The following is a 26,513-nucleotide window of genomic DNA, read 5'->3' as shown; positions in this document are numbered from 1 at the left end:
ATGGGCAGATGCAAGGAACGGAAGACTGTCATGGTAAGCTGATGGGCGGCTTCTAGCAGAAGCGGAAATAGAACATGGCCATGAGACCGCCTCCTCCAGGCCTCGCACTCGCCAACAACACCACGTCGTTGTCGATTACCGCTGAGGACAAAAAAGTAACAGTATTGTGGCGTCGATCAACCCATGGATAGCAGGCGACAGGCGGCGAGCCAAGAAAAAGCCAGCCGCCGGGGGTCCAATTGAGCGCGTACTGGATGGTTCGCTGGCCGCTTGCTCACACAGGCTGCATGGTAGACTATTTAGAGGAAACTATCTAGGGCGTTTCAGAAGCACCCCATGCCAGGGCTGAAGCAGTGTGGCCTGGATCCCACCACCACTCCCAGGCCGCCTGGTAACCGACGGCCGTAGAGCCATGTGGGCCTGCAGAGCGCGCGACAAGCCGACTAGGAGGCTGAGCATTCCGAGGCCCCATGCTAAACGATTATCGACCAATACATTGACAATGTTTCAAGCTTGCTTGTTTCGTCCCTGTGCTGGGTGGGAAGAATATATTTTACATGTTCATGCCGCTTTTTACACACACACCCCCATCAGCTTCGTCTTTTTTTAATCACAGCACTGCTGTTACATTCGCTTTTCCCCCAGGTGGAATACACTGCCCTCTTTAGGCTACATTCTCTTTTCTTGTAGACCATCATTCGTTTCGGTCTCTTGGAACTTTTACCTTGCCATTGACACTCTTTACGTCTTGCCTTGATATCTACATTGTTTTGTAGACTATACGACTACGTATTACTACTATTATTCTCTACCCCACATTTCACAATGAAGACTGCCTTTGCTCTTTTGGTCACTGGACTGGCCTCTCAGCAGGTCGCTGCCACTTGGAACTTCTTCGACAACTATGGCACACCCAACTACAGCAACAACAAGTGTAGCGAGAAGCAACAGGGTGGCTTTAACTGGTCTGACCTCAACGACGGTGACTCGGTCAGCAACTACGGAGACTTTGACTTTTCTGGAGGCTGGAAGTGCGCCAACTCTTTTGGCAAGCTTGACTCGTTGACCAAGAGGACTTTTGGCAACAAGTGCATCAAGAACACGGTCGGCAAGAAGCAGCCTGCTTCATTCGGCTGCAACAAGCGTGGTTTCTCCATCAGCCACATGGACATTTCTTCCGAGTTTGACGCTGAACTCGAGCTCCACTACACTATGCAGGACGGGTCTATTTGCAAGCAGCGCGGCAGCTGCTCAGCTGGTGGATCGACTCTTCAGAACACCCAGTGCGGTGGTGCCAAATCCGTCGACATCTACCTTGGCTCTCACCACAAGGGCGACCAGGACTCGTGCGAGATTGGTTTCCACAACATTGGCTTTGACTGCAGCCCCGAGACTCCTTACACCACCCCTACCCCGCCTGAGGTTCCTTCTACCACCAGCCCAGCCGAGTATCCCACTTCTCCTGCCAAGGAAACTCCCACCCCAGTCCCCAGCACTACTCCTGCCGATGAGTGTGGACAGTACGGTGGTGAGGGATGCGGCACTACGTCGGTTCGGAGGCCTACTGGTGGCATCTGCGAAGGTGGCGACTGCTCCCCTGTTTCTACTCCTGAGGCTTCCACCTCACCCAGCGAGACCCCCACTCCTTCTGCTGACTGCGGACAATACGGTGGCGAGGGATGCGACACCCCCAGCGAGACTCCTACCCCCGAGGTTCCTACTTCAGAGACTCTTGTAGAGACTCCCACTGAGACTCCTAGCGAGACCCCTGTCGAGACTCCTTCCGAGACTCCCTCAGAGACTCCTTCCGAGACTCCCTCAGAGACTCCAGTTGAGACTCCTACTCCAGATGTTCCCACTTCCAAGATGCCCGCTTCTTCGCCTGCTCCTTACACAAACACCTCTGCCCCTGCATACACTCCTCCCACTCAGGTTCCTTCTTCGGTTGTTGAGAGCACCACTGCTACTCCACCAGTCGAGAGCTCTGCCACTCCTGAATGCGGTTACGGCCAGTCTTGCGAGGAGTCATCTGCTATTGTCACCTCTGCCATCCCTAGCAGCACTGCCACTCCTCTCCCTGCCACCAGCTCTGAGGCTCCCAAGCCATCAAGCCCCAGCTACCCTCCTGTGGACATTACCGACTCGGTCCCCAAGTGCATGAACTCGTGGCTTCAAATCTCTGCTCCTGGCTGCAAGGACAACACCGACGCCAAGTGCTACTGTGTCAAGCCCGAATTCACCAAGAATGTCATTGACTGCCTTACTGCTCGCTGCGGAAGTGACGACGATACCCGCAAGGCGCTCCAGTACTTCATTGGTATCTGCGCCGAGCACATCCCCCAGAACCCCAACATTGTCGGTGACTGCCCTTCGTACATTCCTTTGAACCCTACCCCATCTCCTCCTGCTGTTCCTACTGGCGGTGCCTCTGCTCCCGTTCCTGGCAGCTCTGTTCCCGCTGCCGCTGAGAGCAGCCCCGTCGCTATTCCTACTGGTGGAAAGGGCACTCCCGCTCCTTCGGTCCCAGCTGAGACTCCCGCTCCTTCAGCCCCTGCAGAGTATCCTGTTCCTTCAGCACCTGCTGAAGTTCCGGCTCCCTCGGCTCCCGCAGAGTATCCCGCTCCTTCAGTCCCCGCTGGAACTCCTGCTCTCACTCCCATTGCCAGCACTGCCCCCCCTGCTGAGCAAACCCCTTGCACCACCATCACCTACGGCACAACCACCCTCACTGTGCCCCAGGTCCACTTCACCACCGAGCCCAGCACCCCTGGTGCTCCTCCCAAGCAGCCTGTCGCTCTCGTCCCTGGCACTGCGCCCCCACAGACTCCCGCTACTACTACTCCCGCCGGCGGCGCCGTCCCTCCTCCCTACCCCACTGCCACTACCCTGGGCACTGCCACCGTCCCTATTGCCTCTAGTACTGGCGGCGTCCGTCCTTCTGCGCCCGCTGAATTCACCGGCGCTGCATCGCCCTTCAGCATGGTACCTCACAGCGCGCTCTTTGGTGCGCTCCTTGCCTTTTTCGCTTTGTAAAACAAAAAACAAAGCCAATCTTGTAATGTGTGGTCGGTTTTTTCCATAAACCCCAAAGCTTTTTCTCTTATGTATAGTTGGCTTTTTCATGTGGAATATATATCATGTACAGGGATGACATAGGTGGGATGTTTGGGATGCATCTTTTGTAATACTAGGGCGTTCTTAAAGGAACTGGATATCGGGAGAAATATGAATATTCCATGAACATGTTGTTTTGTTTTGTCTGTGAATGCGTGTTCTTGAAGTGATATTGTTCTTTTGCTTGGTGTGCTGGCTTAATTTAGCATTTGATTGAAGTGGGGTCATTGTAAAATGGATATGATTGTTCAAGTCAATCCTTCTCCTATAAGAAAGCAGAATATTATTCTCTCAGCCTTTATACAGACTAATGCATATGAATATGGCAATTCTTCTATTGACTACATCGTCAGCTAGTCTGTTGCTATCATAGAGGCAAAGTATGAACTCTCAATGACCATACGGATCACAGCGGGAAGCGTACTTTCCGCTCAACCTTAGTGGCCATGCCGAGGTATTGCATCACAGTACCAACATTATACGTAAACTATATGTGTGCCCCAGCGAGATACGTCGATTCTCGGACCTTACGATGTGCTAGTAGATATCCTGTACCCAGTAGGAACGGGGGTAATTTCAGTTCGATTTGCAAGGCTGTCGTGAACACATTCTAGATGGAAAGACACCTTTGCCAAACTAGCACGATCTGGTCATTCACATGGCACATCTCCTTGGCAATGACCCTATAGATTGCCAAGTTTGAGCGGGTACGTATGCGGGGAGTTCGCATGTGAATGATTCATTACCATGGGTGGAATGCATGAACCGAGGTCCATGGTGCTTGTGCCGTGTCAGGGTAAGCCCTATGGGCCTCAGGTTACTAGCCTCCCCCAGACCCCAGATTGCGCCGGAACGACAACAACAAAGCGCTTCCCCCTCCCTCACGTCATGATCACGTCTCACACCACACCAGACGCCCAGCATGTCGTCGTCGTCGGCTAGCGCTTCGCAGCCTTCTCCACCGGGCAAGCCACAGCCCATCGACCCCATCCTGCGAAATGCGCTGCGATACACCATCTCGGCAAAGGAGTATCAGTTGCTGCACCAGTACCTCCTTTCACGTGCGCCGGTTGTGAAGAAACGCAGCATTACCCCCAAGCGATACGATGCCATTGTCAAAGGCCCGGATGACTACAATGTCGCTGCCTTCCGCGCCGCGTTGCGCCTGGGCTTGGTGACCTTGACTGGGCTCAAGGCGTGGGAGGTGATCAAGACAAGGTTCTTGTCGCGAAGAGCAGTCCAGAGGTACAGCCAGTCCATTTTGCCCAGTGCAAAGAACAAGTGTTTTGAAAGGGACTTTGTGCTGACATGCTAGCAGGAACCCAACCCGTGTGCCCATCTGGAAATCACCCAATGTCCGTCTTAGCAGCTCTCTCGCTCTGATACTCCTCTTCCATCGCCTCCTGCGACGCGTCTTTTTGCGTATCCGCGAGAGTCTTCTCAGCAATGAAGCGCGCTCTTTTCGGCGGCGGAACCCGCGCATAACCCGCTCGTTAACGTCCACAATCGCACCAGCTATCGGATCCAGTCTGGCAGGTTTCTTCCTCGCCGTGTATCCTGGAGACCAACTGCGTATTACCATGGCAATCTACGTCATGACACGAGCGCTGGAATTCAGCTACAACTACCTCGAAGAGCTGGGTTACATGAAAAACAGGCCGAGCTGGTTCGGCTCATGGATGCTCATGCCCGTAGCATGCGGCCAGCTCCTCCACGCCTTCGTTTTCGACCGCGACTGCTTTCCCTCTGGCTTCGGCGACCACATTCTCCGAAACTCTCCCGAGTACATCCAAAAGCGTCCTGCAGACTACCCAAAGTCCGCACCCTGGCCAGGTACCTACGACATCGTCGATAACCTAGCCGAAATCTCGCGCCAGAGATGGCCACCCTTCATCTCGCCCATCCTCTTCCCAGACACCGAAACCCTGCCCAAACGCCTGGGCTCCATCTCCCCCATCACCTCCTCCGCACACCCCGCCATCAAATCCCTCTCCTGCGCCCTCCTCCACCCACAAGACCCCTCCTGTCTCCGCACTTATATCCAATACTGGATCCAAGCCTTTCCCAAAATCGCCCGCCTCTTCACCATCTTCTTCGCCACACTCAGCATCCGCAAATACAAAGCGTTTTTATCCTCCCCACTCGCCTCTCTAAACACACTCGCCAAATCCATTCTCCGCATGTCTATCTTTCTATCTGGCGCAATAGGAACGAGCTGGGGCTCCATCTGCCTCTTTACAAACTTCCTGCCGCGCTCTTTTCTCGCGACTCAACGATGGTTCTTGAGTGGTGTGCTAGGTGGTATGTGGGGATTCCTCGGGCGCAGGAACGGCAGAACAAATTTCCTGTACACGGCGCGTATGTCGGTGGATTCGCTGTGGAAAGTGGGTGTTAAGCATGGGTGGTGGACTGGTGTCAAGAATGGCGATGTCCTGCTTTTTGTAGCTAGCTTGGCCCTGGTCAATACGCTTTATGAGGTTTCGCCTCGTTCTGTTAATAGTGGTGTTGCGAGGAAGGGGTTGGGTGTTTTGAGGGGAGAGGGTTGGGTGGATAGGGCTGTGGTGGGTAGAGATGAGGATGAGACGAAGAAGAAGAGGGAGGAGTAATGAAATGTCTGGTTCCCTCCCATATATACCTTGTTGTTGTTTTTTTTGGGCATCCGAATGTTTGTATTCAAAATCTTCCATCATGACGATAACGAAGAATGCCATAATTTCTAATCCTACTATCTTCAAACCCAAGTATCCCCCCTCCCCACACCACAGAAGAAAGAAAAAAAAGTACGATTTAATACATGTAGTTATATATGTATATATATTGATTTTTGCCATTCTCGAAATACAGAACACGCTATAGAAAGAAAGAAAAGAGGTAATTTGGGTATATCAAGGACTGATGGTAGTCCCCCTTGCTAGAAAGGAAGAAAGTAAGAAAAAAAAATAGCCGACTACATCGCTCTTCTGCTGTACGCTTTGAAACGAAAGTTCTTTCCCACCTTACGCCATACACACACATGCACGCACACCACCTGCCATTACCATCCCATTCCCATATCCCCCCCATGAGCCCAACCGTGACATCACATCACACTCAAGCCATATCCATCGTCACCGCACACTCTGCCAACTCGGGTTTCTCACCCCCATAACTCTTCGGCACACCCTTACCCAACTGAGTAGCAAGTTGCTTTCCATCGCTCAGGACGACAAACTTCCTGCTCGTTTCTTTGGCAACGACGAGCTTGACGGCGGTAAAGACCCAGCCCATGATTGCAGGGACGTTGACGAAGAACTTGCGGGAGAGAGTCTCTGGGTAGTGGCGGCCTAGAATCTCGATTGTCTTGTTGGTGGCGGCTTTGACGAGGGGGTCGCGGCGGATGAAGGAGACTTGGAGGTAGTCGTGGACTTGGAAGCCTTGGTAGGGGTCCGGGCCTTCGCCGTAGTTGGGGATCGGGGTTGTGGCGGTGGAGAGGGAGAGGGCTTGGACGGATTTTTCCATGAGGCCTACGCGCCAGCGGAGGAAGCTGTGTTTACTCGTTAGCCTTTTGTTTCTCTTTCTTCCTCCTTTTTCCTCTAACACGCAATGTGTGAGGAGAGTAAACATCAGAAAACTTACCCGTCTAGATCCCCAAACGTAGCCTTGTTATCCTTGACAGCACCATAGACATTAAACGTAGTAATATCCTTCTTATTCGGGCTCTCAGGCACACCCTCAACCTCAAGAACGTAGCCCAGACCCTCGAACCGTGCCTTGTCAAATGTCTCGGTGGCAGCCTTGACGGGGTCAAACGACTTGCGCCACTTGAGCGTCTCGAGGAGCTGCGCCTTGGCCTTGTTCAGGTCATTCTGGTTGGCGCGCAGGAACTTTTGCAGGATGAGCTTGGTGTGGAACGCGTTGGACTTGCTGAGCTCGATGCCGTAGACCTCGCTGTGCTGCGCTTCGCTGACGAGCGCTTCGAACGCGTCGTAGAACTTGGTCAGAGGATGCTCGGGCGCCGTCTCGGGCCATACGGGGCCGGTGGTGGGTTCGACGGTGCTAGCTTCAGGATGCGTATCGCTAGTAGGAGTTGCAACGGCAGGCGTTGTTGTGCTAGTACTAGTAGCAGCCAGTGGTGCTCCCTCCGTCTTGCTCTCCTCCTTGCTCTCCTCCTTTTTCTCCTCCTTTGCCTCTTCCTCTTTGACTTCTGTCTTTGGTTCTTCGTTTGGTTCCTCGTTTGGTTCCTCGTTTGGTTCTTCCTTCTTTTCTTCCGCCTCTACCTTCTCTACCTCCTTCTCCTCTTCCTTCTTTTCAGAGACGGAGAGATCAGCTACTCCGACAGTCGCATTGTCCACGTCCTTGGCGCCCTCCTTTTTATCGGTGGACTCGACCGCTGGACTGGACTCGGGCTGCTTCTCTGGAGTTGCCTCATTGAGGAGTCCTGCGCCTTCGGCAGTTATCGCCTTGGTCTCTTCTGGGTTTGCTGCCATTTTGCGAATGTCTCAAATTCTGTGGTTGCAATGTGCTGTTTGTATAGTGTATTTGGGGATGTTAAAAGGACAACGGTAATCACGCTATAGTTTCCGAAACCGCAATACGAAGACGCGCGTTCACGTGTTCCCCACCTGTCAATGAAGACACGCGTTCTCAAGCATATCGGGTATACGATTGAACTGGGGAATTCAATATGGCAATGGCACATTTGGAAAATGTTGCATACATGATCTTTTGGTCAAGCTATAAACTTCTAAACTTGAGGGCATGATGGCGCCTGCCTACATCGTCCACCCTCCCTGGCCCACGCCAATACTGAACGTGCCTCGGCGTTTCTTGCATCGACCAATGCAACACCGCAATCTAGCGTCTTCTCTATAGGCAGGAACGATGTTCGCAGGGCTAGTAGCAGCTCATCGCAATGAGTAACAAAGCAATCTGCATCCTCATTAGCACAAACTACACCCAATTGTGACGTGCAGGGATTCAAGTAAAAGAAGCAATCAGTCGAAAGATGAAAAGTCTCGAAAAGTGTGTCAATCAGTGGGGCGAACCCCTCTGAGTTAGCATGAATTGGTGTTCATCATAGCATACAGGCAGAACAAAATAAGTATTTACCTTTTTACAAACAACTGGTCGTCGAAAGTAGTGAGTAATCAAAAGTCTATCAGATACCTGAAATCGAGTCAGCTACATGTCACATGTACAAATGTTGCGACTGAAGATTGTGTGTAAAAAGCCATTCAGGTAATCGAACTAATTTGTTCCCCATGGGTAGGTCGGTATTTGATAATACACTTATTGCTCATCATTGAGAACGGGTGTTGGGGGTGTTGGAGTGTATTCTAACCTTTTCTATCCAGTCATAGCTCCAAGAAGCCCTCCACATATCGAGCGCACTGTTGTGCTTGCAAAAATCGTGCCATATGCAGTGAATGCGCCGGGTATGTAGAAGGCTTCGCGAAGCTATGATGGGTAAGCCACTACGAGGCCGCGCCAGCGCATGCATTGCGCCAGCATGTGGTGAACAATCGCATTTGTCTGGAATCCTTGGAATCAGTTAGCATTGATTCGCGGATAGCTTCTTTGCAACAATTCAAAAAAGGTTGAAGATATCAGTTTTCCCATTTGGCTTGGGTGGTCGATCACCATGTAGTGTATGATAGGGGCGACACGTATGTTCATCATGATAGCGGTGACGCGAAAGAAAAGTAGAGGGGGTTATGAACTTACCAGACGTTGCGTTGTGTAGTGAAGAGAAGAAGCCGTCGAGCTTCCAACTTTTGTACGGGAACTTTTCGCGGCGGGTTTTTTGTTTCGCCGGGGCAGCCATGTGGTCCGAGCGTTTACCATAGCGCTGTTGTCTCCATTGACGCGCTCACCGGCCATTCTTAGGTCGACATCCACGCGCTTTCCTTCCAACACCCCAGCCCACTCCCGCCTCACCACCAATTTCAACCAACCGCAACCGCCCATCATGGTCGCATCGACAACTGTATCATTTGACGACTTTGTCAAGCAGACGCGGGAGAAGAAGAAGAACGAGACGCTCGCCCAGCAGTTCCTCGGCGGCGGAAGCCGTGGCCGGAAACCCAATGCTTCCGGTGCGGGCGCAAAGCCGCGGGTCGATTCTGAGAAGCCGTCTCTTCTCAGTCGCATAAACGGTAGTGCTGGTGTTCAAAAGCGATCGGCGAGTGCGAAGCCAGCCGGCAGCATCGACGGGAAATGGCAACACGACCTGCACAAGCTGAACAATCCCCGCGGCGCAGCCAACACCAGGAACCACCTTGCGCGAACGGCGTCGGCGTCGCAAGTCGAGCGCAACACAAGGACATTTGACAAGTTCGCCTCGTCGCTCAACCGGGGTGCGGGCGCACGCAGCAACGATGGTGCGGGTATCAGCATCCGAGGTGTTGCAAACGGAGGACCATGCACCGTCATTGCGAGCAACTTTGCACCCGGGACAACAGCCGCCGATATCGAGGCTGTCATGAGCCCCATTGGAGGAGAGACTCTAGGATGCAAGCTTTTGTCCGCAAGCCCAACGGTCATGGTGGAGCTTCAGTTTGCGACCAGGGAAGGAGCCGAGAATGTCATTGCGACGTTCAACAACCAAAAGGTCGGTCTATGCAGGGTTCCGAGCGGAGCGAGACTAATGCAGTGTACAGGCTGATGGCAGACTTCTCTACGTATACATGAAGGACGTCCCTGCGAGCACCCATCTGTCGCTGTCCCGAGCCCCAGCTGGTCGTCTGACCCAATCAGCCGATGACATGGAAATCGACACAGGCGCACGAGCTGGTAGCTTCCAAGATGGACGATATGGCTTCAACGAAAGTGGTCATCGCGACCCACCACGAGGCCCGCGCCGTCGCTACTAAATCACACATCATTTTGACAAGTCTTCTTTAAATCCATCACACACGATACCCTTTCACGAACAATGGCGATGAGCGAAAAAAAAAGTCCCTTGAAGAGAGGTTATGTTAGTCCCTTACGATACACGGATGAAGCGGGTTGAGAAACCGGAATATGGCTTTTTCCTTTGGCAACATAGGCATAGGGTCGCACTACAACAGCCGTTAAGCATGGCCTTTTGAAAACTGTCGAGATAGGACATGGTATCTAGAGCATACTTCTAATTACACTTCCGACGGACACGGCTTCCACTACGGTTCCTTTAAGTGCTCTTCCATCCCTGGATTGCCGCATCAACCTCATTCCTGTACCTTTGCTGTCCCTCGCATTGCTCCAAGAAGACCTTGTATTTGGCATCCAACAGCTTCTTGACTGCCTTGTCAGCCAACGGCTTTACTGTTTTACCAGGCTTGCTGAGCCGATCCATGATATCCCACAGCGGCTCGCTCTTGCCATCCTTGTCTGTACTGGCGGCCTTGGCGCCCAACATAGCTGCGCCATGCACAACAGCCGCATGTACGTATCGTGGGATGAGCACAGGCATGTCGCATGCCGTGGCCATGAGCTCCATGAGTAGGCTGTTCTGGCACTGCGACCCAGACATGAATATAGATGAAATGACATGTCCTGATTTGTTCATCGCCGAAACAATTTGATGTGTCTGTAGGGCAATGAACTCCATTGTGGCATAGTAGTACAGTGCTAGACTGTCAAGACTCTTGTCGGAGCTTAGACCGATGACAGATCCCTTCATGTTGGGATCAGCTATAGGTGAGCGGTTTCCAAAAAGGTCGCCGTAGAAGAAAAAGTGGCGGCCGAGCCAAGAGATATGCGGTGCTTTTTCATTGTCGGCCATTTCCCGCAAGTGTTCGTTCAGGTAGTCGTAGATGTTCGTGTTGTAAGTTTCAGCAACAGAGACAGCCTCGTTGAAAGCAGGGTGTATCTCGATTATGTGCTTGAGTAGCTCACCTGTTGCACTCTGTCCACCCTCTGCCATCCAGTAGCCTGGTAAGAGCACATCTCGGTATGGGCCCCATACTCCGTCCACAAAAACGGGGTCGCGGGACATGGCGAGATGGCAGGTAGAGGTTCCTGCAACGGCGGCAAGACGTGTAAAGGCTTGGGAAACGTCGTTCTTGGGCTGATCCATATCGAGTGTGTCCTCGTCGAGCTTGACCTTGGCCCCAACAGTACCAATCCAACCGGCATAAGCATCGATGACGCCGCTGCCGACTGCGATACCCGGCTGAAGGCCCATTTCCTGTGCAGCCTTTTCGCTGAGCGTACCGACGAGCTCACCGGCAGTGAGATAACGTCCATTCTGCCAGAGGGTTAGTTGCGCTCTAGACATCTCAAAGCGATGGACAAACCACATTATCAACACCTCCCATGCGCTTAAAGTTGTCCTCGCATAGCTCCTCAAGACCGATTTCCTTGAGAAAATCCTCCTGCCATCCCTTGACACTTCCGTCAACGCCGACTGGTACGAAGCCTTGCTTGCAGACAACACTGCAATAGCTCCGGCTCTCGCTTCCAGTGGCAAGATGTGTAAGGGCGTCCGTTAGATCGTAGAACTTGCAACGATCGAATAACTCTTTTGGCATGTTGTTCTTGAGCCAAAGCACTTTTGGAATCTCCATCTCAATTGACATTTTGCCTCCAACATATCGAAGTAGATTGTGCTTGGTAGCATTGATCTTATTTGTTTCCTCTACAGGACGATGGTCGAGCCAAAGAATGACGTTGCGGTCATTGCCGTCTTTGTTATCGAAGTTGGGCCCGGTAACCGGGACAGGTTCGTCAGTGTCGTCCCTGAAGACAGCAAGGGAGCATGTGGCGTCGAAGCCAATGCCACGAATGGTGCTCGGGTCGATGTTGTGCTGATCTATTGCTCGACGGACTGAAGAGCAGATGCATCGCCAAATATCTGTCGTGGATTGTTCCTGCGTCGTTTTAGTTTTGGCTAACGTTTGTACCTGCAGCAGCGTAAATTACATAATAACCAGTTTGTGGCTGCCAGAGACCAATGTTTTCTGATGCCAGTCCTACAATATCGCCTTGGTCGTTCATGATGCAAGCTCTGGCACTACCAGTACCCACATCAATCCCAATGTAGTGGTCGACTTGAGGGTGGAGCTCATTGCGAGGGTCAGTCGACAATTGCCGCGACTGCTGGCGCTGCGTCTGTCTGAATGGAATAGCCATAATTTGTGTTTTTGTGCGCGCAAAAGGACAAGGACACAGGAGGAGAGAAACAACAGGAGATTAGCAGAACTTGTACTTCGACAAGATAATGTTGAGCAATCGACAGCTGTAAATGCGGGATGAGCTCATAATAGCTCGGGGGAAGCTCTAGCATGGTGGGGGTGGGGCAATTGACAGCCCTTAGTTGCTTAGATATTCCATCTAATCCGGCTACTGGCATCTAGGGTCGCGGGTCAAGTGCCGATCTGGTCACGAAAGGGTTGTAGGGAGGTGGGCATCGTCACTTTCGGATCCACTTCTTTTGGTATACCGGCCGCTGTTGGATGCCCGCAACGCCACCCAGAGGCAAGTTTGAGTCTTGGGAATGACTTATCGGTGCAATTCCGGGACAAGCGGAGGAGCAGCATGAGTCAATGTCTACGCGGCTCGTGAGACGTGGAGTGAGGAGGGGTTGGTAGTAAAACCGAGGGTCCCATGCATGCCGGTGAATGCTCTTCGGTGATACGATTCGCCGTTGTACGCTAGCCAAGCTTCGGCTTCCAACACCAATGCGCGTACACTATAGTCGCCGTTTACATGAGCACGTCAGTATGCTATTCTCCAGACTTTTTTTACTGCCCCTTGCAGTTGCATCTTCGGTGACGCTCTATGTCGCTCCTGTTCCTGCCTCTGAGGGTACGGCTGCAATCGCTTCACCAGTACCCCTCGCACAGATCGACTACGATGCGGATCAACCAGTCGGCACCCTAGTCTCATATACACCCCCAACGGGCTCGTACTCCGCCGACCGCTTATTACGTGTCGGTCTCACCGATCCAAAATCGACCTCGTTATATGGCGTTGTGACTTCAGCGGCGAGCTTCTCCGAGCAATACCACAAGAAGATTGTCATCCACGTTGACGAGAAGGGCGAGCCTTTTCACGTTGGGTTCAGTACAAGTGCAAAAGGCAGTGGAAAAGAGGTAGAAGTTGAGATAAAGAGGAAGGATACAGGACCGAAGCCGGTACTGAACAAGCCTATTGTATTGAATGCCGAAGGAAAGCTGGGTGGAGAAGAGCCAGAGAAGACATTCTTGCAAAAGTGGGTAGAGCTGCGATTGTTATTAGGGGAAAATATGCTGACAACTATGCAGGTACTGGTGGGCTATTGCTCTCTTCCTGCTTGTTCAGCTAGCCGCAGGTGGTGGAGAGAAATAAGGACTAGACAAGCAGGACGTCTAAATAGATGCCTTGTTAAAAAAGGGGGTATATACATTGCCCGTTCACGTTACTATCCTATGTGATATCTGCTTCCGGCTACAATGTCTTTCATCGCGTGCACGATCCTCACATGACAGCACTAGCAGGCAATCCGCCAGAACAGTCTTCATATTCAAGGTAAGGGTCGTGAGCTATCGTACATTCCATATCATCAGGTTGATGTCAAATCATCTATCATGTTGGGTGTAAGTATGCATGCGTCATGGGATTCCTCAGGCAAAAGCCGTGGAAGCTGATGCTGGACGGGACTCGGCTGGCGCAGGGACAACCGTCTTGACCAAGGAAGTAAGAGTGGGAATGGACCCGGTGGAAGCAAAATGGCCGGGCGCGTGGGTAGTAGATGAGGGTGTCGATTTTGGTTGATGGACATCCATAGGCAGGATCTCGGTCTTCAACTCTCTAGTCTTCTTCTGCTTGGGCTCGGGCGCCTTTTCGTTTTCCTGGACATAGAACTTCCGCAGCAGCATAATTGCCTCCTCTCGAAAGATGCCACCGGTGACAGGATATGGCTTGTCGACGCTGGGACTATCGAAGGGTTAGTGATGGTGATGTGGGTGTGGGTCTTCAAGGGTTGGCGTACTCAGAATGGATCTTGAGCACCCCTCCTGTTCCACCAAAGCGCTCGTTCCAGCATCCAAAGTAGACTGCGCGAATGCCATACTGACGGAGCATTGACGCGCACATGACGCACGGCTCAACGGTGACATAGAGATCTGTCTCGTTGAGAACAGAGATGGGATACTCAGACAGGATACCAGCAATGGCCACGAACTCGGCGTGTCTGGTGCCATTGAGAGTACGATTGGTCTCGTTCATGCCTCGACCAATGACCTGGCCATCCTTGACAAAGACACAGCCAACAGGCGTCTCGTCGCTCTTGAGTGCAAGTTCGGCCTAGCGCAAGGGATGAGTCAGCATTCAAGTATGTTGGATATGGTGTATGAATGTAAGTATGCTGGAGCAGACGTGGGTGTGTGTGGCGTGTGCAGGGGTTGTTTTACCATGGCGATGGCCTCGCGCATGAAGCCCTCATGATACGCCCTCTCCTCCGGACCCATGTCGTCTGCCGTGTGAACCGCTTCGTTGTCTTGGCGGTCTTGTTGGAGCGCAGTGGAGTGAGATGGGTTGTTTGGCGTGAGCGATTGTTGCGCGAAGAGGTAGAAGAGGGCCAGGCCGAGGCCAGCAGAGGCCAGCGCAAGAGCCTGCCATGGCTGCTTCCCCTTCAAAATAGCATTCATTCCCCGTGCGTGTGAGGCAGCTGCGACTGTGAGAGATGTTCTGAAACAGAAAGTGCACGTCGGTGATTTGTCTGCGTGGCTCCGATCCAAGACGGTTTCGGCAAGCGCTAGCCGCTCTAGTTTACGTGGAGGCCGCGCCGACCGAGGGCTGAGCATACCTAGAAGAAGCAAGCAACCGTAATCATTGCCATCGCAACAAGCAGGCAGCCACCCACTCCGCTATACCGCACGCCTATACACCTGCTCTACTGCACCGCCACAACTACATTACGCACTCGCAACCCACACCACCAACCCAGCCCACTTTGTACAAAACCGACACTGACGCTCGTCCAATCCGTCTTACAGTAGCTCCGTCCACACAGCTTGCGCCGTCAACAAACCGACCCAGACTGCACTCGACATTGCCCTATACTTACAGCTGAACTCCCACGAGGTTTGATTCCAAAGCAAACATGACGCTCGCAGAAGAGTTCAAGTCGCGAAATTTCAGTAAGCTATCTGCTGCTGCTACTGCCGCTGGCGCTGGCGCTGTTGCAATGTTGCTGACATGGCATCTTTGAAGGTATCTACGGACAATGGTCAGTCGCGTCCCCTCACCATCTTTCCACAGGCCACCCAGGCTTCCCACAGACATCACCAAGATACTGTCAGGGGGAATCGCCAAGCATGAGCGGTGTTGGAAGACCATCAGACCACTACACGGTGTGGTGGACTCAAGCACCATCATGACTACTATGCCACGCACCTCCATTGCTCTCCGACCGTGTCCGCTAACTCCACGTCTAGGACCGGAGTCCTATGTATATTCCTATGCTTTGCGCTGGGTATCGCCAACATCTTCCACGCCAACTTTGTCATTGCGTTCAGCATCGTATGCTTGTACGGCTCCTACCTCTTGTGGCGCACTGGGCCTAACGATCTAATCAACGTCGTAGGGTGTGCTCCTTCGTCATTATATTTATTGAGATACCGCTCCTTCTTCGCATCTGTCCAACCTCGTCGAAATTCGACGAATTCATCCGCAAATTCAGCTCCAACTATATGCGCGCTGCCATCTATGGTGTGATGAGCGTTATACAATGGATCAGCATTTGGCCTATGGCCACGAGCTTGATTGTCGCAGCCATCTTCCTGATGCTTGCTGCAGTCTTCTATGCGCTTGCCGGCATCAAGGGCCAGCAGTTCCAGGGCAGCAAGACACTTGGTGGACAGGGCGTTGCACAGATGATCATCTAAAGAAGAGACTCACATGGCGGGAACAGGATGAGAGATTGGATGAGAATGTGGTAGATGTGGGCAACGATTGCGAATGTACAACCTGTTTTGGAATACACACAGGGACCGAGGGCGAAATGGATTCTGCCATAACAGCCGCATCCTGGTGTCGGGCCACGATTGAATCTGTTTGTATCACGGGTGAAAAGCCAGGCGTTATTGGGAGATATCTATCACAGGGATTGCCTGAAGCCGAAGGCGTATGGCCAAACTTAGAGGCACGAGAATGCGATACTATATTTTCATTTCTGTGCTGTGCGTTTGACAGTCGAATATTGGTCATGAAGTACTAGTAGTAGCCCAAGGCGGGGGAACATACGTAACTGCACATGTGGAGACTGTGCAGGGCCTATTGGAAGGCCTGCAAAGTTCTAGAAGCTTGCATTCCCATCCACATACTGGGGGTGGTGACGCTGTTCAATCTTTTCATCCTATGTAAGCAGACCATGCTCTACTCACGGATAACGCAGGACAGATGGCATGTGAAGGGATGCGCTGGGCTCAAAAGCAAAGAAGGATTACTGCCGTTGACCTAGACCTAGGCTCTGCTCGCCCTTGTGCATGCCGATGAGTGGCTGCTAGGGATTCGCCAGGAACCACACTTTCTCGGCGCGGGGAACACTAGCGGCTTTTTCGTGCCGGGAGTCGCACACATCATTGAAGAGTCTGCAGTATGGCGCGCAGTTGATAAGAAGCGTCCTCGTCCTGCAGAGTCCAGTCGCGTTGGCTTGACCGGACACTTCATAAGGCTAACGAGATAATTGTGGATAGCCCAAGTTTGCCAGGCTCGAAAGCCTCCACGTAGTTGTTGTTGAAGTCGCATAGTCCTCGATGCGGCATAGTGGCTGGGCACCTCTGATGTTCATGTCCAACGCGACAGGCACAATGGATGGACAGCGTTTGCGGAAGTGACATGTTCTTCTTCGTCTTTTTTTTGTCAACTCAATGCAAATACTGGGAAGCACACGACAGAGCAAATAAAGCCAAGTCACCAAAATGCGCATGCATACCGCGGGCGCTGATGATGGTTGCCGCGTGCCAGACGCCAGACGCCAGACGCCAGGGCCCCATGCGCCATATCCAGGCATGATGCAAATGCGGGTCGCAGAGCTGTCTACTACTTAAATCCACCACCCCAGGTTCACCACGCCAATCCACTCTGCGCCATTTGGCAACACCATACCGAACCATCCAATTTTCCTCTTTAGCCTCACTTTGAGTGTCGGGCCTAATTGCGTGTCGTGCGGTGAGTTTGCACTATAAAACCTCGCCCTGTCCCGCAGCATTCGGGCTCTCATTTGCACTGCCCCTCATTGGCTGGCTATAGCTCAGTGGAGCTGGCTGACCACTTCTCTACATTTGTCTGTTTCTTCACTGTTGTCAATGCCGCTGTCTGTCTGACGCTCGACGTATCAAACAACCAGTCCGTGTCTTACCTGTCACTGACATTGATTTTCTCTCAGCCTTCCAAGACTCCCCGCAGCCAACGCAACATCTCTACCCCACATAGCCCTCGAGCAACGGCGAAGCACACAATGACCGCTCAACCAACAATACCTCCACGCCCATCGCGCTCCCAGAATAGCCGTTCGCCGGCGCCGGGAAGCCATATGGAAGTTCCCAAGATCCCCCCTCGTCCGAACCGCGGCATGGACCGCTCCGTCTCTCCAAGCGGGGACAGATATGCCCCCTCCCCGCTCAACGATCCCACCTATGTACCCGGTGGTCCACCAAAAGATAGCCATCGCCTCAGCACTGAGGTGCCCTCTCGTCCTCCCAGTGTCTCTATGCCCTCGCTCGGAGAGGAAGGCACTGAATACGCCAGTTTCGAGGACTTGTCCAAGACTCTCAATGAAGACAACCAGGGTGGCTCTCCACAGCATACCAAGAATGTTGCAGGCGACTTGCCCTTGCATGCTCCGACTGCCTCAGTTCCGAGCTCCACCGCAAAAACACGGATTCAGGCTGTGACGCGGACCGATTCGCAAACAGCAGCCGCTGCTGGCTTTGGCTCGCAACTGTCAGTTGATGACAAGGTTTCGCAAGCAAAGTCTGGCCGTTCTGGCTCGTCAGCTGGTTCACGCCCTAGCTCAATCTACAACGATCAGGATGAGCATGGTATTCCAGAGATTGGCGTACAGGTGCCCATGTTTCGCAATGCCGGAGATGTGCAGGCTCCAAGCCCGGCTCCATTTGCGCAACAGCCCGGATCTCAAGGAGTTGGCTTCCATCAGAAACCCAGTGGTCGTCATCATGGGCGTACAAAGAGCGGTCGCGAGATCTTTCACGGACCTCCTGGCAGCTATGGCATGCACGGCCATGGCAAGATATCGACAGACGAATTTGAGCAAAAGTGGTACGAAAAGCATCCGGACGATTTGAAGCGTGAGAAGGCGGGCGAGTATGGCCCTCACATCCAGGAAAACAGAAAAGACTACCACTGGGGCGCGGACAACCTGGAAAAGCTTGTGCACACAAGGTCGCAAGACGTCGGAGTGGGTACGCAACTTGATCCTATCAGACGAATATGCATTTGATATTAACCTTGTTGTGCAGGCACTAGCCGGGACGTCGTTGGAACTCCTGATGAGCAGATTGGTTACAGGGCCACCGAGGAATATGCCTCAAGGATGGCTTCTCCCAGACCGCAATCTTCTGGTGTGACTTCTTTGAACAAAACTCGCCACGCTGACTCCCCGCTCCGTAACGAGGCCGGCCAAGAGGTGAATGACAAGGGAGAAGTCATTCATATTGATCCGCCTACACACCGTTCTAGTAAGGTTCATGGTGGAGGTTACGACCCCCCTACTGCAGACCTTGGACCGCGAGGCGGTAACACTGCTGCTGAGGGCGGATGGGTTACCGAGCGTGGATATGGTACACCTATCCTTGCCTCTGATGAACTCAAGAAGCACCCAGATGCTGAGTGGAGGCAACCTGCCGTGTCACCTGAGCTTGAGCGCCACGGCAATGAATACATTGCCAATGAGGACGGCGCGTCACAGTACCTCACCAAGCAGCGCACCTCCAGTAGGAGCTCAAGTAGGAACAGGAGCATACAACAGCAACGCGTGATTCCGAGCCCAGCCCAGTACGAACATAGCAGCACTCCGCTTGAGTCCCATAAAGAATATGAACCGCTCTTCCCAGAGGATGAAGAGACCAAGAAGCCAAACTCAAAGGTTGACGAGGTCAAGCGTCCTAGCTATGCTCGCCACCACTTCCCAAGCCAAGATGTTTGGGAGGACACGCCTGGTAGTCTGCAGCTCGAGACTACCGTTGATACTCCCCAGGAGCCTGAAGAGCCTCAAACCGCCGTCAGCAAAGGAGATGTCAGTCCTGCCAAAGCATTTGAAAGCCCAGAAACAGAAGAGCAACGCAAGCGTCAGATCACTGAGGAAGATCAAAAGTCATTCCTTTCGGATCATACGAAGCAATTTGCTGCCGAAAACAAGCTTCTTGGAAAAGTGCGAGACGAGACACCAGGTCGCCCCGGTATGCAGCAACGTTTCCCAAGTCAGGACATCTGGGAAGACGCGCCGTCACACGGATACCTAGAGACCACGGTCAGCACGCCACAGATGGAGGAAACGAACGAGTACGCCGAAGATTCCCCCCAGGATCAGAAATCCTCCGCCCCTGCTCAGCCTATTATCCCTGCCCGACCTGTCAGAAAGGAGTCACCTGCGGGGGGGACGAGAGTACCAATCGTCCCCGAACGCCCAAGGGGGCATGCCTCAGCACGCCCAACCAAGTCATCTACTGGCCCTTCAGAAAATGGTTCAAGTGCGCAGTCACAAGCCAGCGAGAACGAAGCTTCTCCGCATAAGGCGAAATCAGTGCTGACTGGTCGTCCAGCTGGAGGCAAAATTGCTGCTCTCCAAGCCGGCTTCCTCAAAGACCTCAACAGCAAAATTGGTCTAGGGCCACAGGGTCCTCCCAAAGTTAAGGAGCCTGAGCCGGAAGTGGAAGAAAAGGAGGCAGCACCGCTGCAAGATGCTCGAAAGAGTCGGGCCAAGGGTCCACAGAGGAGGAAGCCTGCTTCTTCTCCAGCCCCAGGCGGTGCGGCTGCTGCGGCTGCCGTGCCAGCTCAGAAACTGAGCGTTGGCCCTGTGACTGCAATTTGGAGTTTTGTTGAAGACGGTAGCCTGGACGTCCCAGCTGCCAAGATGGCTGTGCAGATACAGAAATCGCTCAATGTTCCTGCACAGGCTGAAGAGCCCGTCGCCACCAAGGCTGCAGTGGATGAGAGTGTTGCGCCAGAATCAGAAAAGCCGCAACTGACCAAAACTTTGTCAAAGGACGAGGCTCAACCTGCTTCTGCAACCGAGGCAAAGACTGAGACGAAGACTGAAAATGCTTCATTGTCTGAGCAAGTGTCCTCTGTGGCATCAGGCACTCTTGAGTCATTTACATCCAAGGTCTCAGCTGCCTTGAAGCTAGAGGAGCCCGTGGTGACGGAGAAAGCACCTGGCTCCGCTGACGCCCCTGGTGCCTTTCCTGGATCAGGTCCAGAAGCAGTAGACGGAGGCAACGTCAAGAGTGCTGAATCTGACAGCAAGAAAGTAGATGAGCCGGTCGTCAGCAAGTCTACTGAGGAGAAGGCATGATGATCTATCTGTCTATCTTGTCTGTAGAGAAGTAGGATGTGAAGGAATATACACGATCTTTTTCATTGTTGTCTCGAGTTAGATTTCAGTGTTTAGCAATCAAAGTCTGGATTACTTTTGTTTGCAACTAGAATTCTTTTTGTTCGTTCACTCATGCAATGCTAAGTGAGGAAATGAGAATTAACAGCAACATGATTGTCATTCTGTTTGACTTGGGGGGTCGTGCATGTCTTTCTTCTCTTGCGTTATAAAACGTAAAAAAGGGTATCGTTTCGGTATTCGATCTTCGCGATGAGTAAGTAACCCAAGTATTTGACGTTGCCCAGTTTGGAAACTGTTGATTTTTACGCTGCTAGGCGCCCTGCTTACTGGAACCATCTCCAGGATCTCCCTCACCGGATGGATTTGATGTTTCATCCTTGCTCGCATCCAGCTCTGCAAGCATAAAATTCAACGACTTGACCGACTCCTGCCGCAAAGGATGATCATCTCGCAGCGTGCGAGCGCCAATAGCGACAACGCTCTCCAGTAGTGCCACTGCCCTGTACACCTGCCCAAGCTTATAGTATGCTACCGCGAGCGCAAGCTGCGATGGCATTCGATGCGGATGCTCTGGCTCCAGCGTCTTATCTTCCACGCTCACGATATGTTCCAGGAGCGGGACTGCTCTTTGTGTCTGTCCGTCAGAAACGTACAATTGTGCGAGGAAGTACTGCGAGCCCAGTCGATCTGGATGCTCTGGCGGCAGCGTCCATTCTCTAGTTTTGACAACTTTTTCTAGAAGTGGGAACGCCTTGTGCGATAGATCGCAGTCCTGGTATGTTATTGCTATGCTCTCTTGCAATGATATTAGCCCTTCGTTCTCTGGAGCTAACGTTTTCTCCGCTACTTTAATAACGTCTTCTAGAAGCGCGATCGCCTTGTGCCCCTGTTTGTAGAGATTGTATGCTAGTGCGAGTTGTTCCTGCGATCTGAATAGGCTTGGAGCCTCTGAGGATGAAGTCTTCTTTCTTATTTGTACTATACGCTCCAATAGTGGTATTGAAATTTGCGGGAATCCATCGTGTGTATATGTTACCGCGAGGTTGTACTGTGAGTATAGGCGGTCTGGGTCATCCTCACTAAGGTGAACTCTCTGTTGACATGACTTTTCCAGCCATGCCAACGCCTCCCGATACCTGCCATCTATTCGCAGACACACCCCCATTCGTAGAAACAGCTCAGAAAGGTCCTCTATATTGCCGTGCTGCCTGCCGTTAAGCAACTGGAGCGTGTGCGGCAAGTACGCTCTCCAAACGGCCCGGTTCTGGTATTTTCCGTCCGGAAAGACATGTGCAACATGCCGGATTGCACCCTCCACTACCTTGTTTGCATCGCCGTTCTTCTTGACCCAGGTCCGTGTCGCTAGGTGCACAAGTCGGTGGATGTCGTACCACTCTTCCTCCTTTGTCTCTGTATGTTCTTCGCTCTCTTCCTGTGTGCCTTGACTGTTACTATTGCGTCTTACTAGAAAGGAGTATCCGCACAGCGTGCCAATGGCTCTCTCCATCTCCTCTTCAGAATCTTTCTTTGGCAGCAAGGACCGTGGTACGGCCTTCCACTCTATAAAGGATATAAACTCAAGCAAATCTGCCGCAAATGTATCGCGCTCGCGTAACTGGCTGAACGACACCACCCACGTGGTCGCCACTGCGTTCACTGAGCCTTTGTATCGCGTGTTGTCACGAAAGTCTCTGCTTAGTAGACCGATAAGATCTTTTTCGGTATTGTGCAGTAATCCAAGATATTTTTTTATTGTCATGCGATTCATATTCAGATACGCAGCCGCCTGCGCGATGGCCAGCGGTAGCCGTGTTAGCTCTTCTAGTAGCTCGTCTCTCGCCGCGTGGTCACAGAGTAGCTCTTTCCTGATTATTGAGCTGGAGAAAAACTTGATCGCGTCCCGAGAATCCATGGCCTCCAGCTCCAGAACATCGTACTGTGTCAACGATACCGCTACCTCCATCGTGCGTGTTGTGTACAGTATGATACCGTTCTCGCTCTTTGGTAGATAGTCAATGATGCCGTGTGACTCTGCTGTTTTGAACAAGGTACTAGGGTCGTCAGCGTTGTCCACCACCATCAGCCACCGCCCTGCTCGACTTGAGCTCAACCATTGTTTCACTCGCTCTTTGATGTCTTCTTTGTCGTCCGACACCTGCCGTATACCCAAAATCTTTGCGATGCTTACACATGCCTGCTCGAAGGTCTCCATGCTCAGGACAGGCACCCAAAAGATTGAATAATCTGGCCATTGGTCTTTCACGCTGTATGCAAATTGCAACGCCAACTGCGTCTTGCCTGTCCCACCAAGCCCCACAATGGACAGCTCCTGGCAGTCCTGGTCCATCATTAGCCTTTTCTGCAAGAGTTGAAGCTCTGTTTTTCGTCCAACAAAGCGTCGATTGATAAGAAAGGGTATGTGGTAGTTAGGTTTGGGTACGTTTCCTGCTGTGGCATCAGTGCGCTATTACAAGACGTGAAATAAGATAGCTGCGGCAACACTTACCACTTGTCTCTCTCACGACTTTTTCCACCATATTTGGCTTGGACAGCTCTGCCGGCGGTACCGCTAACAAAACTTCTTTCGCATATGCGGCCGCAGTCCCTGCTGCGTACGGCTGCCACAGCTTGTTTTTATGTGAGTCTGCGTAGTCGCAGATACCGCGTATAACGAGACAGCGAAAGCTATTTAGTAGCCCTGCTGCTTCCATCTCAAAACACAGTACTTTGTCGAGCCCAACGCTGACTTTGTCTCGTTCAGCAGCGCTCCGTATCACTCGGTTGCCAGATGCGATAGTGCCGTAGTGTACCACTACTTCCTCCCCGATAGGGCGTGCCTGTCGAGCCTCCTGTCTGTCAGGGCTGCACCTATCGCACGTCTGCCCTGCGACATGGTCGTGTGTTGCTTCAAAAAGTATATCAATCCCTGCGTTGCTGCGTCGAAACTTGGTGATGCTTTCCAGCTTGGAGATATGTTTAGACAGCTTGCTTCTGCCACGCAGGTCGTTCACCTTTACGCGCGCGACAGCTGCTAACAGCACCTCCGGTGGTGCATCCATTGATCCCGTTCGTTCAAAGCCGCCTGGTGTTGTTTTCCCCATATCATACTGTACTACACCAGCAAGATTCCCGTGGGGCTGGCTGACAACAACATCACCTAACCGAACGTCTGCTTCAGAACTCGGAACGCCGCCACCAATGCCGACCATCAACCCAAACTGAATGTTTTTAAACGTTGCTTGCATTCGGGTTGCCGCTACGGCTGCTGAGTTATTGCCGATCCGACCGGCAGGCAGGCATACAATGGCGACGTTGTGACCGCCGACAGAGCCTAGCGTGTACAGATTCTTGTCATTGTCAGATAGTAGGTTGTGCTCCAGGCCAGCATGCTCCTCGTCAAGCATCTCCTGCGCCGCCACCATCTCGACAGGCAGTGCACACACCCATCCTACTGTGTAGTCTTCGGGTCGCAGCTGGCGTGCCATGTGTTGTCATAATAGAGGTAGAGACGAGAATAATTGTAGTACATCAAGGATGGTAGAGGTGAGTTGTTGGCGCCGCAGCTGAGTAGCCGCTCAGCCTGACGACGTGCATAATCCTTGGCTGCTCACATGATGAGGTGGGCTGTTGGTGTGCAGGAGATGTTGCTGCAGTTGCAAGTAGTAAGGTGTGGGGGCAGAATAACAACACGCTCACTGGTCGGGCATGAGGAACCTTGCTATATTTGGACTAGGGAGTGGCGTAGCGCCATGTCCTCCTCTGTACGCGACTACGAGTATAACGAACACAATGATGGATTCTTATTCTACTTTATCAACGAATACTACACAAAATTGGCCTCATTCAGATCAAATTTTCTCCCCATATGGCGCCCCCTCGAGCTTAAACCCACCAGGCTGCAGCTTCTGGAACACACCAACAGGATCATACTTCTTAGAGACAGCCTTGAGCCTAGCCAGCTTCTCCTTGCCATAACTCGGGATAACATTCTGGTACGGCCCAGCATAGTTTAGGTAAATGAAATCGTGGTACTTGCCCCGTCTCTTTGCTTCTGCCTTTGCAACACTCAAGAAATTCTGGGCGGCTCTTTGGATCTTGGTGTCTTGAGAAGCGTCGTCCCAGACCAGATAAAGGAGGCTGTGCATCAATGGTCCGTCCGTGGGAGAGAGGCCGAGCGCGTTACCGCCTTTCTTGCTCATCTTTTGCATGGCGGGTACAGTGAAGGCTTGGAATGTCAGCGAGCCCCTGTTGGGCATGGCGGTGAAGTCCTGTCGATGGCGTTCTTGGAGCCAGTTCATGAGATCCCGATCCAGTTTGAAGGTAGAAGCCCAGAATGCGTAGCGCTGACCGTTGGGCATCTGTTCGGTTATCAGGGAGGTGTCATTTGCCAAAGTTCTGTTCATGGTGTCGGTATGTATCGAAGTGATATTGAGGTACTTTTTGAGGATAGTGGGGGGGTTGAGCTTGTTTACAGGCTCGAGGTACTCTAGTTGGATTTGTGCGGCCGCTTGGCCAGCTCCCAGAGCAAATGAAAGAATCTGTGAAGATTTAGGGTCTTTGTTGGCGTCTTCTGCCATCGAAGCAAAGGCATCTATAAGAAGCGGGTAAGTAGCCTCTGGGTGAATTTGGAGTCCGCCCCACATTAAGCCCTGGGAAATTGTCTCCAACTCAAATCGGGTGACTATACCGAAGTTGTTCCCACCTCCACGAAGTGCCCAGTAAAGATCTGGGTAGATGGTTGGGGTGACGGTGATGATACCACCTGATGCAGTGACGACTTCAAAGGAAGCCACGTTGTCGCAAGCATATCCATAGATACTGGATTGGTGACTGATACCCCCGCCGAGAACGAGGCCAAGGCCTACCTCTGATGCGCGGCCACCTATGACAGCAAGGCTGTGTTGACCAAGCTTTTCATATACCGCCCCCCATCGATTTCCTGGCCCTATGAATGCGGTTTTCTGGTCACTGGAGAGTGTGGTTTCGTTCATGTCCTCCATGTTTACCGTGATGCCATCTTGAATGTTAGATGCACCAGGGAAGGCAGTATGTCCACCGCCCTTTACGGCAAAGGGACATTGAGTAAGACGAGACATGAGTACCAAGATTGATACATCTTGCGCTATCGATGGCTTCAACACACAAGCTGGGTCCACCAAAGATGCTTGTATAGACCAGTATCCACTGGTGAATGCATCGTACGCGGGTGATCCGCTGGTGAGAAGCTTGTTTCCAAAGATGGTTTTGAGGGCACCGCACTTTTTTGAGAATCAGAAAATGCCCTTGATAGATAGCAGTATGACTTACAGCCGCCGTGCATCCGGTTGAGATAGCACGTTTTTCACTCAGTGCAGCCAGGGCAGGAATGGCGGAGACGTTGACGCCGTTCGCAGCCAGAGCCTCTACAACGTTAAAGTCCGAGGCCTCAAACGCGTCTTGTGCAGAAGCAATGGCAGAAAAAGCCCCAAGAGAGACAACCAAAGAGGCTTTCATACTTTGCGGCGCTGTGACTTGCAACGAGATTGATAAAGAGGATGCGTCTAAAGCAGGGGAGGTAACTCAAGTGACGGTTATGGTACCCAATGGCCACTTATAAGAGATGATGAGCGCCTCGGAATGTAGCTGCGTTAAGAAATCGACATTTTACTCTGCATTTATTGCCTCGAAATCAGGCGAAGGATCGCGTCTAGCTGCAGGGTACAATTCAACTGACCACGGGCTACATGTGCAAGGGCTAGATAGTGTACAGGTGTAACAAGGGTATATTTTCCCAACCGAGGATCATACTAACCCGGAGTGGCGACTCATTAAGCAATAGCTGTACTGAATACCAGTCTCTCTTTAGCAATTCATAATTTTTATTACTAGGTACGAGTAA

The 26,513-nt window shown here is 52.2% G+C and overlaps 12 protein-coding genes across 12 annotated transcripts; 7 read left to right on the top strand and 5 right to left on the bottom strand.

The window, feature by feature from the left end:
* Nucleotides 1-825: 825 nt before the first annotated feature.
* On the top strand, nucleotides 826-3,033 carry COCVIDRAFT_89027 (hypothetical protein; the record flags this gene model as incomplete). Its single annotated transcript, XM_014705013.1, has 3 exons — nucleotides 826-1,669; nucleotides 1,850-2,494; nucleotides 2,576-3,033. The coding sequence occupies 3 exons, from the start codon at nucleotides 826-828 to the stop codon at nucleotides 3,031-3,033; spliced, it is 1,947 nt and encodes a 648-aa protein (XP_014560499.1).
* A 1,003-nt stretch (nucleotides 3,034-4,036) lies between these two features.
* Nucleotides 4,037-5,720, top strand: COCVIDRAFT_34441 (hypothetical protein; the record flags this gene model as incomplete). Its single annotated transcript, XM_014705012.1, has 2 exons — nucleotides 4,037-4,359; nucleotides 4,433-5,720. The coding sequence occupies 2 exons, from the start codon at nucleotides 4,037-4,039 to the stop codon at nucleotides 5,718-5,720; spliced, it is 1,611 nt and encodes a 536-aa protein (XP_014560498.1).
* Nucleotides 5,721-6,210: 490 nt separating this feature from the next.
* COCVIDRAFT_49868 (hypothetical protein) lies at nucleotides 6,211-7,187 on the bottom strand (the record flags this gene model as incomplete). Its single annotated transcript, XM_014705011.1, has 2 exons — nucleotides 6,211-6,637; nucleotides 6,730-7,187. Coding segments are annotated over 2 exons (885 nt in total), but the record flags the coding sequence as incomplete, so codon positions are not given.
* A 1,874-nt stretch (nucleotides 7,188-9,061) lies between these two features.
* COCVIDRAFT_23347 (hypothetical protein) lies at nucleotides 9,062-9,965 on the top strand (the record flags this gene model as incomplete). Its single annotated transcript, XM_014704952.1, has 2 exons — nucleotides 9,062-9,703; nucleotides 9,753-9,965. 2 exons carry the CDS (start codon nucleotides 9,062-9,064, stop codon nucleotides 9,963-9,965), a joined length of 855 nt encoding a protein of 284 aa, XP_014560438.1.
* A 299-nt stretch (nucleotides 9,966-10,264) lies between these two features.
* On the bottom strand, nucleotides 10,265-12,207 carry COCVIDRAFT_89148 (hypothetical protein; the record flags this gene model as incomplete). Its single annotated transcript, XM_014705010.1, has 3 exons — nucleotides 10,265-11,323; nucleotides 11,373-11,945; nucleotides 11,998-12,207. The coding sequence occupies 3 exons, from the start codon at nucleotides 12,205-12,207 to the stop codon at nucleotides 10,265-10,267; spliced, it is 1,842 nt and encodes a 613-aa protein (XP_014560496.1).
* A 590-nt stretch (nucleotides 12,208-12,797) lies between these two features.
* COCVIDRAFT_89177 (hypothetical protein) lies at nucleotides 12,798-13,404 on the top strand (the record flags this gene model as incomplete). Its single annotated transcript, XM_014705009.1, has 2 exons — nucleotides 12,798-13,288; nucleotides 13,341-13,404. 2 exons carry the CDS (start codon nucleotides 12,798-12,800, stop codon nucleotides 13,402-13,404), a joined length of 555 nt encoding a protein of 184 aa, XP_014560495.1.
* Nucleotides 13,405-13,679: 275 nt separating this feature from the next.
* COCVIDRAFT_89060 (hypothetical protein) lies at nucleotides 13,680-14,525 on the bottom strand (the record flags this gene model as incomplete). The annotated part of the gene is made up of 3 exons (XM_014705008.1): nucleotides 13,680-13,992; nucleotides 14,048-14,361; nucleotides 14,469-14,525. The coding sequence occupies 3 exons, from the start codon at nucleotides 14,523-14,525 to the stop codon at nucleotides 13,680-13,682; spliced, it is 684 nt and encodes a 227-aa protein (XP_014560494.1).
* A 635-nt stretch (nucleotides 14,526-15,160) lies between these two features.
* Nucleotides 15,161-15,944, top strand: COCVIDRAFT_89288 (hypothetical protein; the record flags this gene model as incomplete). The annotated part of the gene is made up of 4 exons (XM_014705007.1): nucleotides 15,161-15,197; nucleotides 15,271-15,286; nucleotides 15,495-15,587; nucleotides 15,644-15,944. 4 exons carry the CDS (start codon nucleotides 15,161-15,163, stop codon nucleotides 15,942-15,944), a joined length of 447 nt encoding a protein of 148 aa, XP_014560493.1.
* A 368-nt stretch (nucleotides 15,945-16,312) lies between these two features.
* Nucleotides 16,313-16,519, top strand: COCVIDRAFT_89204 (hypothetical protein; the record flags this gene model as incomplete). Its single annotated transcript, XM_014705006.1, has 1 exon — nucleotides 16,313-16,519. The coding sequence occupies one exon, from the start codon at nucleotides 16,313-16,315 to the stop codon at nucleotides 16,517-16,519; it is 207 nt and encodes a 68-aa protein (XP_014560492.1).
* Nucleotides 16,520-17,518: 999 nt separating this feature from the next.
* On the top strand, nucleotides 17,519-20,593 carry COCVIDRAFT_23342 (hypothetical protein; the record flags this gene model as incomplete). Its single annotated transcript, XM_014704951.1, has 2 exons — nucleotides 17,519-18,482; nucleotides 18,540-20,593. 2 exons carry the CDS (start codon nucleotides 17,519-17,521, stop codon nucleotides 20,591-20,593), a joined length of 3,018 nt encoding a protein of 1,005 aa, XP_014560437.1.
* Nucleotides 20,594-20,945: 352 nt separating this feature from the next.
* COCVIDRAFT_89199 (hypothetical protein) lies at nucleotides 20,946-24,057 on the bottom strand (the record flags this gene model as incomplete). Its single annotated transcript, XM_014705005.1, has 2 exons — nucleotides 20,946-23,083; nucleotides 23,136-24,057. 2 exons carry the CDS (start codon nucleotides 24,055-24,057, stop codon nucleotides 20,946-20,948), a joined length of 3,060 nt encoding a protein of 1,019 aa, XP_014560491.1.
* Nucleotides 24,058-24,483: 426 nt separating this feature from the next.
* COCVIDRAFT_12757 (hypothetical protein) lies at nucleotides 24,484-26,128 on the bottom strand (the record flags this gene model as incomplete). The annotated part of the gene is made up of 2 exons (XM_014704926.1): nucleotides 24,484-25,893; nucleotides 25,943-26,128. 2 exons carry the CDS (start codon nucleotides 26,126-26,128, stop codon nucleotides 24,484-24,486), a joined length of 1,596 nt encoding a protein of 531 aa, XP_014560412.1.
* Nucleotides 26,129-26,513: the final 385 nt, after the last annotated feature.

This window comes from Bipolaris victoriae (assembly GCF_000527765.1).
Source record: "Bipolaris victoriae FI3 unplaced genomic scaffold scaffold_11, whole genome shotgun sequence".
Lineage (NCBI taxonomy): Eukaryota > Fungi > Ascomycota > Dothideomycetes > Pleosporales > Pleosporaceae > Bipolaris > Bipolaris victoriae.
The sequence above is the reverse complement of the archived record's forward strand: the minus strand, read 5'-3'. Positions and strand labels throughout refer to the sequence as shown.